We start from the raw sequence: 12,577 nt of genomic DNA on the forward strand, positions 1-12,577 counted from the left end.
AAATGAAAGAGAAAAATATGGAAGATAAAAATGCAATAATTCTACCATTACTGAGGTCACTTTCATCTACTTGTATGCCAGAACATTTTCAAAATGGAGCTGTCCCAAGTACTGCACAACCTTTTTTCTAGCTTTAATTTTTAATTAATCTCGAAGATGTGTGAATTAGAATTGGGGTGCAGGGGGGATGACAAGGGCATGGGACTCCAAATTCAGTATTCCAAACCCACAAGATCTTTTTCAAAATGTTTTCCAAATCTCCAAGAAATTCTGTGATCCCTATCTAGGCAGTTTGGTAATAGTTAAGGTTGACAGTAGAACCGGTTGGACCATTTTCAATTAAATGCTTGCTAAGAAAATTCAGTGCAAGAAGAATAGTGAATATGTTAATATAACAAACTACACAGGAGCAGAGAGACACGATTTATTAAATTGTTTAGCCCACTTGTCTGCCAGTACAGGATTCTTCTTAATTGCGTATTTATGATGATTTTGAATGGCCCTGTACTTTAAGTTATGCTTCCTGTCACTTCCCATGTGTGTTTATTCCAAAGCTACACTTTGAGAAAATGTTTCCAAATAGTCACCATGTATTTTTCTTCACTGATTTTCATCACCTCCCTTACTTACGTTCCTTTATTACACTGCATTATCCTTCCTGTATTTCGTCAATATTTGCACAACACAAATAACTTTACAATTGCAATTTCTTAGCTATTGCTAAGCCAGTTTGCACCTTAGAATCTCCTAAGCACTTCAGCACTTCCTTTAAGTCTTCTAGTTATTCTTTCTGTCTTTTCTCCAATTTGTCAGTATCCTTCCACTAAATACTGCTCAGGTCTTTAAATGCACATGAACGAAAGCAGCAGAATAAGAAACATCCTTCATTTCACAACTCTGGAAGCCTTTATAGGTGGCGTTTTGCCAGAAAGTCAGAAATTATCTCAAGATAATATGACATGTACCAGAGGATGATGTCTTTTCTGTAGCGTATCAAACTAGTTTAACAGATACCCCATGCCTGTATTTTAAACTCTACAAACATTTGTAAAGTACCACTGAATTACCTATGCATCCCCCAAAATTGCACTCACTTTTTCTATCCACTTGCACTGAAAATTGACACTGAATTGACATCTACGCTGTTGACTGAAATCCAAGATAAAGAACCAACTTTTAAAAATAAGAATTTAAATTGAGAGCATTTAAACCCACAACATTCAGCCCAACCAACTCCTCCAACTCGTTTTTCTTTTGCCAACCTGAACAAGCATCTGACAAAATACTACTTTAAGATACCCATTACTGTAGACAAATATTTTTGAACACAGATTCAGAACAACAGTGCACAATCTTTCAGATTGCAGACTAACTTTCTGAATCCAGGCTATTTGTTAACTTGCTCATTTCTTCCTTGTCCCTTTCACTGGATCTGTTCAGAGTCTCTCAATTTGATCATTAGCTGCCTGTGTAAATGGACTGGTTTAAAATCTGTTTAAAATACTTTATTTTTTAGGAAATGGTTTAAAAGTCCTTCTATAAATAAATACATTAATTAAACAGAAATAAAGGAAGCAGTAGTGGATTCTGTGGTAAAACAATTGTCACATGGTGAACACTAACTTTGTGGAAGCTAAAGATACTGCAACATCCAGGAAAAGAGGTAGAAAGTTCTGTTCTAATATTTTTGGGAGCCTTCTGTCTGCTGAGCACCATGGCATTAGTCTGAGATTAACCACTGTTCTATTCAATCTGTTTATACATAGCAGGAGAAAATACAACAGGGCAGGGCTGAGGAGAACACAACACATTTATTTTTCCTTGCTCGGATTCAGCAAAAGCAGCAACATAACAGGACAACTTACACTTATTGATTCATCCACTTCCAGAGTTTCTGCTGTCCCACTGTCACAGTTAGCTAGCTGAGCTATTTCTGGAAACAAAGGTTAGAAACTTCATTTTAACCTATAGCAAATACAAAACTAAATGAAGCACAGAAAACCTGGGAAGTGACACTTCCGTGAAATACTTAATATAACATGCTGTCCTATCTGTAGTACTTGCCAAATAACTTTTAGGGCACCTCCAAGCATATATAAAAAAGTCCCACCCGGAAAATGAAGACCTGCTATTCAATGCCTACGTAATCTTCCACTGAAGAATTCAAACAGTCATTAAGCAATGAAGAGCGATACTGTTATCACTGCTGAGACGTGGGAATTCTGAGATCCACGTATGATCTGAGCATTGAGGGAAAGACAGCACTAATCTGCTAAAACTCCTGAGGATCTCAGCCCCTGAGAGGTTAATAGTAGGCCCCATTCTTGTTGGGCTCCTTCACAGTTAGAGCAAAAAGCTTCTAGATTAGACACACATGGACTCCAAATGGTTTGCACCTTCGACACAGAAATGCTGATATGCCTATCAGAATAAGCTAAAAGCCATTTTCTTAGAAGCTTATAATTTATGGAGTCACTAATACAGATTACTTCTCTGGGAAACTAAGATTTTGGGAGTCTACAACTTGAGCTGGTTGTCCCTGCCAGGGTCAACCCATGCTGCAGAGCTCCTAAGCCTATCCTGTTCTTCAGGGGCCCAGTAACTAAGAATTCATCTGGGTAATAAAAGCTAAACAGGACAGCTGGTAGCTAAAACACCCTGGGAAGCTTAGTATTACTTTAATCATATACATAGTTAATTATATACCCCACATAGCCAAGGATGCACATTTTATCATAATTACGTGCTGGGAATCAGAGATAAGACCACCTGAAATTTGTGAGGTGCATTTTTATCTCAGGACTTTTAACTGATTTTATGAAAATGAAAAATAATTGAATATTCACATAGAGTATCTAAACCGGATTTTTCTACATAATAGTAAGTGACTATTACAAGTGAAATTCTGCACAACACTGACAGTAATCATTAAGAGCAAATTAACCACACAGATAATTTTCTGTTGGGACAGCTAAAGATTTAAGCAGTAACACTCATTTGTAATCACTATCCAAAGACAACATTTGTGAAGTGTAAGAATGAAAACGTCACTTCAAAAAACAGATCTTTGAAGTGTTAGAGAAGCTAAAAACATTCAAAAATTCTGAATATGAAGTCAACAAACAGTGAAAAATATCTCCACTGAGAATGAACAAATCTTTAAAAAAAAAAAAAAAAAAAAGAGGGCCTAAACTAACATGATACAGGCCAAACTCAAAACTGGAGTAGATTTCCCTAGCAAAAGTCACAGTTTTGTGAACGTGGGGGTTTTATAATAGAAGTGTAGATGAAACCTTTATTGTGCGGGTGAGAACCAAGCAAGCTAGAATAATATACTTTGACAGCCTTCTCAACTGAAATTATTTTCATAAATGGCAAATTAAAATGAGCCATTTTTAAACAGAACTTTTGCAAAATAACCATTATCTGAGAAATACATATTCTTTGCAAGCAGTAGGTAGTAATGGAATGGAACCAAGAGTCAGCTTTCAAAACAGGGAGCTATGGAACCATTTTGCAATGCCTGAAGAGATTTTTAAAACTCATCTAAATACCGTTAAACATCTGCCCTTTCTCTTTCATTGATTTAAACCATTTCTGAAGACTCATGATTCAAAAAGGTAAAGATGGTAATTTAAAAATGATGGGGAAAAAATTTCTCCTTGGGGAACTCTTCAGAAATGCAGCCACCAGTCTCTGCTAAGTGATGAATCTGTTTTGGTATTGCTTTCAGGACAGTATAAATTTATCTAGCATTATCTCCAAGTAATGCATGCATCATTTCACTCAAAGAAAGGACACTACAGCTATGGCAGCAAACAAAGGAGGTAAGTAGAGAAAGGTCTAAAGAGGTAGGTTGCTTTTCTCTGCAGAGGAAGTAAAATCCTTTGCATGAACATTTATGAACATCGCAGACATAATTTAACAGCTTAGTTGAAAATACAAGTCTCTATTTCAGGATAAGTGGTGTTACTGAGGTGGGTTTTGTTTGTTTTGAAAGATTTGGTTCTGCTATTTAAATATTTTCAAATATTTTCTATTTTTGCATACAAGGAAATTAAAGCTCTCTCAGGAGGATGATCTTTACCTAATATTTTTTTAATAGCAATGAATACAGTGTTTCCAAATAATTCTCTTTGTAAATGATTAATTCTAGGGCATAAACCCATAGTGCCATTCTTTTACTTTTGCTTACGAAATGTCCTTGTATGTAGAGGCACCAATTTAAAACCAAACCCAGATCATTTAAGAAGTCATTGCACAGTGATTTATACTGCTTACAAATACCATTTTTTGTAGGGAGGCAGGAGAGCATTAATACGAATCAGATGGCCTGAATTATTTGATCACAAATCTACATACACATTAACCTTTAAAATGATACACAAAATAATTCAATTGCCCAAATCTCCAACTGAACCAAAGATCAGTAATCTATACATCATACACCCCTCAGTATTTACTGACAAACCACATAGCCCATTTTTTTCCCCCCAGAAAAAAAACACATTTCAATTATCCTGGAATGCTTCATAGTTTATGTTCTATTCCTTAATATTCAATTTATGAAATGTCGTTTTGTGTCTTAGATGAAGTACACTCACATAAAATAAATATTTAGTCTAAGAAAATAGTATCCCTTATTTGTATATAGCATTTGTCACTAGACCTCTCTAACAATGAACTGTTTAAAAAAATTCAAAGATACTATTAAACTTAGGTAGCGTCAGATTCTTGACTCATGCTGAGGAACACTTTATCCAAGTGGCCAGAAAGAGTCAATCAGTAAGATAAGGTTCAAGTGGCAGAACCAGGGTCAATAATACTAAACCCTCAACCCACACTCCAAATTAAACCTTGCATACTTGATCAGTGAAGAATTTGTGACTTGTCAGTCTAGGCCAGACTCTCCAAATCCAGCAGACACCTCTTTATCTTGCAGAGAATTAAGCGGCTACTTGATCTTTTCCAGTACCACATGGAAAACAGTATTTATATATATTTTTCCAATTTATCTGGCATCCTTGCTGCACTCCAAATCCAAGCAAAAAGTGTCAAAGCTGCTTTAATCTATATCTCAGATAAAAATAATACTAAATTTGGATGAGGAAGTTCTTCTGTGAATATAGGAAGCAGACTAGTAATAGGCTTGACTTTCTTTAAATCCATTAACATAACATGAATATAATCTATAACAATATCCAATCTAATTGAATTAGATCTAACCAAATTCCTGACAACTGGCAGTGCTGAATTTCACAAGCTGCTGAAGTTGAACAAAAAAAGAGTTTTCTTTTAACACACAATATACTACTCCTTTGATTTAAGGAAATGTGATCTTGCATCACGGAACTGGTTAAAAAAAAAGTTTATCATAGTTTTTTGGTCTTATTTCATGTTATCAAGTCCTCTCCTAGAGATCCCCCTTCTCCTGGGTCATAACACAGAAGACAAGCTAAATGGCACTAGCTAGACTCATTTTTCATGATGGCATTTCTACCAGTTACTTCCAAATTTCAAGACTAGCACTGAACACAATGAACCAATTTCCATTTGTCACCAGTGATAGAACCTGATCTCAGGATGGAAGAGAAAATGGTCTGGCTAGAAGACAGAAGTAGTTTTAGTTTTCCCAACACTGTCCTTAAAAGAAAAATCAGGCAAACAAAAATTCTGCAATGACAATACCTCCATTGGAACCCAAGTTCTCCCTACAAAAGCCCTCAACATGGACACATAAATTACCCAGAAAAAGAAATCTTTTCAGTTTTAATAGGAATGGGAGATATTCTTCTCAGGGACTCTAAGATGTGGGTGCCTGTGGGGCACTGAAGGGCAAATAATAGCTCAGCCCAGTTTCGTTTATACCTATGATTGGATAACAGTATCAAATTATACCAGTAAATTTCAGCTACAGCTGAAATAAGAAAGTTGCATTGCCAGGCTGGAAGAAGATGAAGAGTGTCATTGATGCAGTGTATTTGTGAATGATATTCACAAGAGAAAAATCTCAGATGGCTTTTTTAATGCCTTTGAACTTGTGAGAGAACTGTGAGGGTTAGCGAATGCCTGTTCTGCAACCATCTTTACTTTGACCCTTTTCAGTTACACACAGATTATCAGACTGATTAAACACATTGAGAAGGAAGAAATCTAAGAGCCTATAGCAGACCAGGAGATGCACTTACCTTCCAGAGGATCTTTATTTAAGCCCAGCTGGCTAATAATATATCGAGGGATGTCTGTTTTAATGCCTTGCCCCTCTTTAGCATGGCCTTCGGCTGCTTCCAAAAGATAGTAAAACTCTTCGGGATCAAATTCCTGGAAAAATAACCACCATCATTCTCTCTGTAGAAACTGAAGTCTTAAAGCCTAACATAAAAACTTCCTTTGCTTCTTCTATTGCAAATATTTGACATTTCCCTTATTAAAAACAATACTTCTTTATTCTATTACTAGTAGTCTGTTACTCTATTATGATTCTTATACAATGTAACATGCTGTAAGCAATGAAATTTCATACCATTATTTCAGAGCACTACTTTATAACAATAGTAAGTTCTTTGCCCTCAGAACTTCCCATAATATTCAGTTCAATGACCTATAACCATCAGAGATAAGATTTCACATACGGAAGACTATCTCCTTGCAGCCACTTGATATAAAAATCCACTACTGAAATAGAAGAAACTATGTAAATACACTGCTCTCCACTTTTACTTCTAAATTAAATTTTGAAGTATTTTTAATCAATATATATGCGCTATGTTTTATGGAAAATACAGTTAAATGAATCACTAACTTTAGAACGAACCCAAAATCCTAAGTTGTTGAAATCAACTTCACTGATCCAATTGTTCCAAATCTAGAAATGAAGCATCCTCCTTTGGGAACCAACTATATTACAACTATCATTTATACCATGCCTAAAAGGCAAGCCTCAAAAGAGGAACAAAAAACATAGAAACTCAAAACCCTGCCTATCCCCCAAGTCCTTTGGAAATACATTTATTTTACTACCTTCATAGATGACAAAAATAGGAAAGCATTGAAAGGAACAAGGAAGTGTATTAAAAGTTTGGGTTTTTTTTAAATAGACTTTCTGTATCTACCTGTATGAATTCATACCAAAACATGTCTCACATAGCCATTACATTCTTCAAGATGTTCGTGCCAACCATAGATCACAACAGGTGCAATGCTTAATAGGGTGAGAGCCAGTCAGAGTCATGAAACATTGATGTAACAGAACAGATTTTTTGCTGGAGTAAGTCAGTTTTGCCAAAAATATCTGCGGAAGCCAGGCAGACTGCTGAGCTAGTTAGCTTCCCTGCTGGTCATTTCGTGGCCTGCTAACTCCACGGGGCTTTAGTCTGCATGCTGGGTCACAAGGCTCTTGTCCTAGCTCCTCAGGCTACCCAGGACTTGGGAACTCAACGTCCCAACCTGGAAGATAGCTTGAGAAATTAGGTATCATGTTTCATTTTGGAAGCATCCAAACTGCTGTGGCTACCAGGAAGAGTTGCAGCGCGTCTAAAATGAAATGTCTTTGGAATTTTCAGTCTTGTGGAAACAATCTTAGTTTTTTATTTGTCATGAAGCAATTTTCACTCCAGCCTACTCCAAAGGATTTACCACAACCCATGAACTGCCCAAACTCTCTTATTTAGCTCAAAGTCTCAGGATGCTGCTAAACTGCCTAAAAATCTGAATAGAGTAACTAAGAATTACATGCTGTTTTAGCCTTACTCTCTGCATCTGACATGCTGTCTCCAGCTGTATCTCTTATGTTACTCCTTGGCACTGAAGAACACAACAACATGATGATATAGAATCATAGAATCATTAAGGTTGGAAGAGACCTCTAAAATCGAGTCCAACCGTCAACCCAACACCACCATGCCCACTAAACCATCCCTAAGCACCTCATCTACATGTCTTTTAAATACTCCAGGAATGGTGACTCAATCACTTCCCTGGGCAGCCTGTTATAGATATGTGCCAAGACATCCTATCTACCTTCATCATAGAATCATATGAAAACATCATCATCTCCTTACCTGCTGCAGTGGCAGATATACAGCTTCTCCACTTGCTAGTAAGTCAAGGTAATTTCAAAACAGATACTTTTAATCATATGAATGTGTTTGTGTGTATATATATATCTCTCAATCTAAATACACACACACATATATACATACACATGTGCAAATAATTAGAAGCAACAAATTTATTTTCTGATGTGTACTTCCAACTCTGTGTTTCCTTTTCCATGTACAAATGGAGAAAAATCTTTCAATAGTTGGCAGTAGCTCTTGGCACATATGAAACTGCAAAAGCTTTATTCACATGATTATCAAATGAATAAAAATAGGAATTCACATACCGTGAACACCTGAGCCAAGATCACCATCAGAAAACTGACAGCATTACTGCACAGTATCTGAAACTTCTCATGACAAAAGTGCCGGATTTATTTCCTACAATGCTATGACCTTTCTTACAGAGGCTGAAGTTTTCCATACCTACTATCTATTTCAGACAGACATACTAAAATATCAGCCAATATTATTCAAAGATTTCCAGAGGGACACTATGGAAAAACAACAATATTGTTTCTGTAAGATTACATGATTCCAGTGATGTTTATGGAGTGGGCTTAACACCTTCTTGCATGAGAAACGTATTGTTTTGTGACAGTATGCCTAAATTTGTTCAAGCTACCTGCCTCCGTAGAACTGTACCGTGCAGAGTTGCTACATTCTAGCTTAAATCTCCTAAAGATCCTGTCTGAAGTAAAAGCACTCTAAGGAAGCTGTGCTGGCTTACTCTGCAGTTGCTGCTCTGAAATTCTCAACTACAAGACACAGTCATCTCCTGGCCTTGCAACACTGTCCTTCCACTCGCATCAGCAGGCCCAGCAAAAGGAGGGATACAGGATGCACAACAGCTCTGCCTGAAGTGTGGTAAGGCAGCGCAAGTAGCCTAGGATAAAATCCCAGGGGCAGAAACTGGGAACTAAGTGAATGGAGATTTGGACTAGCTAGCTATAGAACTTAGCATTTAGGGAGAATAAACTAATGGGCAAATAGGTCACCAGGAGAGAACCTGAATTAAAAAGCTAAAAGACAATGATAACACTGGGGTCAGGGGTAGGTGGGAGAGATCCAGCAAGCTTGGGAGGGAAGGACAAAGCATCATAAAGAAGCCTCGGTCTGTCAGGATGTATTTAAGGGCATTTTTGGATGTGTGATGATAGAGAAGGACACAGACCAGAGGGAAAACAAAACATTGTATGAGAAACTGGGTGAAGAGGTGGAGAAAGATTATGTGAACCCTGGGAATGGAGCAGCAAAGATCACACTAGATACGGAATGAGCATTGCAGGGTTCAGGGCGAAGGACTAACGCAAGTTTGGATTCAATGGCAGAGGCAGGACATGTTAAGGCATCCTCTTCTGTAAAGCCTGCCTTTTTTTTTTTTTTTTTTAAGCATCTTTTTCATGCTGACTCAGAGTACATACCTTATTTTAGATTCCTTCTGAATTGCAAATCATGAACAAACTGCAACTGGGGAACACTGAGACATGGTGTTTCCAAAACAAAACAGAGGCAGCTCTCAAAATGCCCATGGCTCAACAAGCCAGGTTGTGGATTAACTGTGCCACAGATGAAGAGACACAGCACAGAGCCAAAATCAGGCTGGAAAGACTTACTAGCTCAGATTCAGTGCCATGCAACTGCAGTTATGACACTTTCAGGCATAACCTGAGTCTAGCAGCAGGTTAGTGGCTCCCACATAAGCCTTGCCAGCCTAAAATAGCTGTATGCAGCATCAACACTGTGACCCTGGTATTGGCAAGCAGAGTGGCTCAGCAAAGTCAGCTCGGGCTGCCTGCCAGGCCTGTTGGACTCAGGCTGGCTCTTACATGGTATTTGGGTGTCTACGCCGTCCTCCTGAGTACACTGTGTTCTGCGAGGGTTTATTAGTTCCACTGCATAACTGAAGCACATTGGCTCTGTGCGTAGGAGCAACTTCCTGCACCTGAGCCATCCCAGCTCCCACAGCATGGGCAGGCAAAGCAGAAACACGCCCACATGGCCTCGCACAAGCTAGCCTAGGCTGGTAACGTCAGTGCTAGGTTCGTGCATAAATAAGTTAACTCTTCTGCTCCTTCTGGTCCCCAGTATAACTCCCAACTATTTGTATATCCAGATACTCTAATTCCTCTGCTGCTGTTTCCCCCGGATCAGGTACTGCAGAGCTGACCAAGCCTCTTAAAGCTCTGGCAGCTGTTGAATGAAACAAAATTATGAAACACGTAAGAAGAAGAAGAACTACAACAATGGGAAAACCACCAAGCAATTACAATTCCAAACAGTCTTCCCAAAGAATAGGAAAGCCTGACAAAACAACAGAAAAACCCAACTGGTTTCGAACTGCAGCTTCCTCAGTTGATCTTTATCATTCTATAACATAGTATTTGCAATAGCAGGGAACCAAACACAACCGCAGGAGGTCCCTGCCAGTCCCATGTTCCGGAAATAAAAGCAGAAAGGATCCCACCAATGATGAAGCCCTACCCCATTGTTTGACATGTTTCAAAAAACGATTGTAAAGGGCCTTGAATACTAAGCCAGAAACCTTCCTACGCTAGCAAGTGAAAAATCTACTTCTAGCAAGCACGACCTTACCAGACATTCCAGTAAGCGAGCAGGACGAGCAATAACTATCAGGATTTTTCGGACAAGTTGCTTAATAAATGCCATTTCTCCACTCTCTGATCGCTCTTGAGCCTAAAAGATAAAAGTAAAGTGATAATAAAACAAACTCCATTCATGCACTACTCAGGAAAGTATATATGACATTTGGGACAACTTTGAGGGTTTGAAGCATGTACTTGAGACAAACAGAACGTCAATTTCAAGATGCCAGCAGAAATAACAAGGATTTGAGCAACACTGTAATTTCAAATTGAAGTAATCCCATTTGTACAATTCTAACACTGTAACAACAAAATAAAACTGCCTACAATGGACATAATACCTACTATTTTTTTTTTTTTTTAAACTTACACAGTAGTATTACCATCAGTTTTTCGAAAGGGACTACATTTCAATACAACACACATCACTCTACACGCACAGTTGTGTCTCAATTTGTTAATAATTTTAGGATGAAATGAAAACTGACCTAAGTAATAGTAATAAACATAAGCAACATCCTTGCCAAATTGATACTGATTTCCTACAGTCACGTCATACTAAAACAACAATGAAATATGGATATAAAAACCCCCTATACTTGCAGAGAGGCTCCATATAAAGGTACATGTGGAAAGGAAGACAATGAAAAATGCCCCACCATTTGTCATGGACTAATCCAAACTGCACTGGAAAAGGATGACGTCCTGAACATCTACAATACATCAATGACATCATCATGTGGGGAAACAAGGCAAAAGAAGTGTTTGAGAAGGGAAAAAGAGTAATTCAGATTCTTCTGAAAGCTGGTTTTGCCATAAAGAAAAGCAATGTCAAGGGACCTGCACAGGAGATTCAATTCGTGGGAATGAAATGGCAGGAGGGATGCTGTCATGTACCTATGGATGTGGTCAACAAGATAACAACTATGTCTCCACCAGCTAGCAAGAAGGAAACACAAGCTTTCCTAGGCCTTGTGGGGTTCTGGAGAATGCACAATCCAGGTTATAGTCAGCTTGTGAGCCCTCTCTATTGAGTAATCCAAAAGAAGAACTATTTTGAGTGCAGCCTTGAGCAACAACAAGCCTTTGAGCATATCAAACAGGAAATAGCTCATGCAGCAGCTCTTGGGCCTGTCTGGACAGGACAAGCTGTGCAAAATGTAGTCTACATTGCATCTGGGAAGCATGGTCTCACCTGGAGCCTCCAGCAGGAAACAGCAGGAGAAACCAGAGGTCGACCATTAGGGTTTTGGAGCCGGGGTATCAAGGATCAGAAGCCCACTACACCCCGACTGAAAAAGAGATACCAGCAGCATATGTGAGGTTCGGAGCCGCTTCAGAAGCTGTTGGTACAGAAGTGTATCTCCTCTCGGCACCGCGATTGCCCGTGCTACACTGGATGTTCAAAGGAAACATCCCCTCTACACATCACACAACTACATGGAGTAAGTGGGTAGCATTGATCATGCAACGAGCTCAACTGGGGAAAACCAGCCACCCAGGAATCCTGGAAGAGATCATGGACTGGCCAGAAGGCAGAGATTTTGGAGCGTTGCCTGAGGAGGTGGCTCATGCCCAAGAGGCACCACCATATAATGAGTTATCAAAAGATGAAAGGCATTATGTTTTGTTTACTGATGGATCCTTTCGTGTGGTAGGAAACCATCAGAAGTGGAAAGCCACTGTATGAAGTCCCACATGACAAGTTGTTCAGGCTACTGAAGGAGAAGGTGAGTCAAGTCAGTTTGCAGAAATGAAAGCCATCCAACTAGCCCTAGAGATTGCTGAACAAGAAAAGTGGCCAGTACTCTCTCTCTATACTGACTCCTGGATGGTGGCTAATGCCTTATAGGGGTGGCCAACACAAGTGAA

At 38.7% G+C, this 12,577-nt stretch overlaps 1 protein-coding gene across 1 annotated transcript in view; it reads right to left on the reverse strand.

The window, feature by feature from the left end:
• Positions 1 to 12,577, reverse strand: part of LOC103919776 (microtubule-associated serine/threonine-protein kinase 4-like) — a 178,820-nt gene that overhangs the window by 40,539 nt on the left and 125,704 nt on the right. Inside the window, exons 10-12 of the mRNA XM_009327332.1 lie at positions 10,695 to 10,796; positions 6,189 to 6,321; positions 1,866 to 1,933 (exon numbers count right to left, since the gene is read on the reverse strand). Coding sequence (XP_009325607.1) covers positions 1,866 to 1,933; positions 6,189 to 6,321; positions 10,695 to 10,796 — 303 coding nt within the window. The remainder of the gene's footprint in view (positions 1 to 1,865; positions 1,934 to 6,188; positions 6,322 to 10,694; positions 10,797 to 12,577) is intronic.

The sequence above is a fragment of the Pygoscelis adeliae genome, unplaced genomic scaffold (assembly GCF_000699105.1).
Source record: "Pygoscelis adeliae isolate BGI_AS28 unplaced genomic scaffold, ASM69910v1 Scaffold26, whole genome shotgun sequence".
Classification (NCBI taxonomy): domain Eukaryota; kingdom Metazoa; phylum Chordata; class Aves; order Sphenisciformes; family Spheniscidae; genus Pygoscelis; species Pygoscelis adeliae.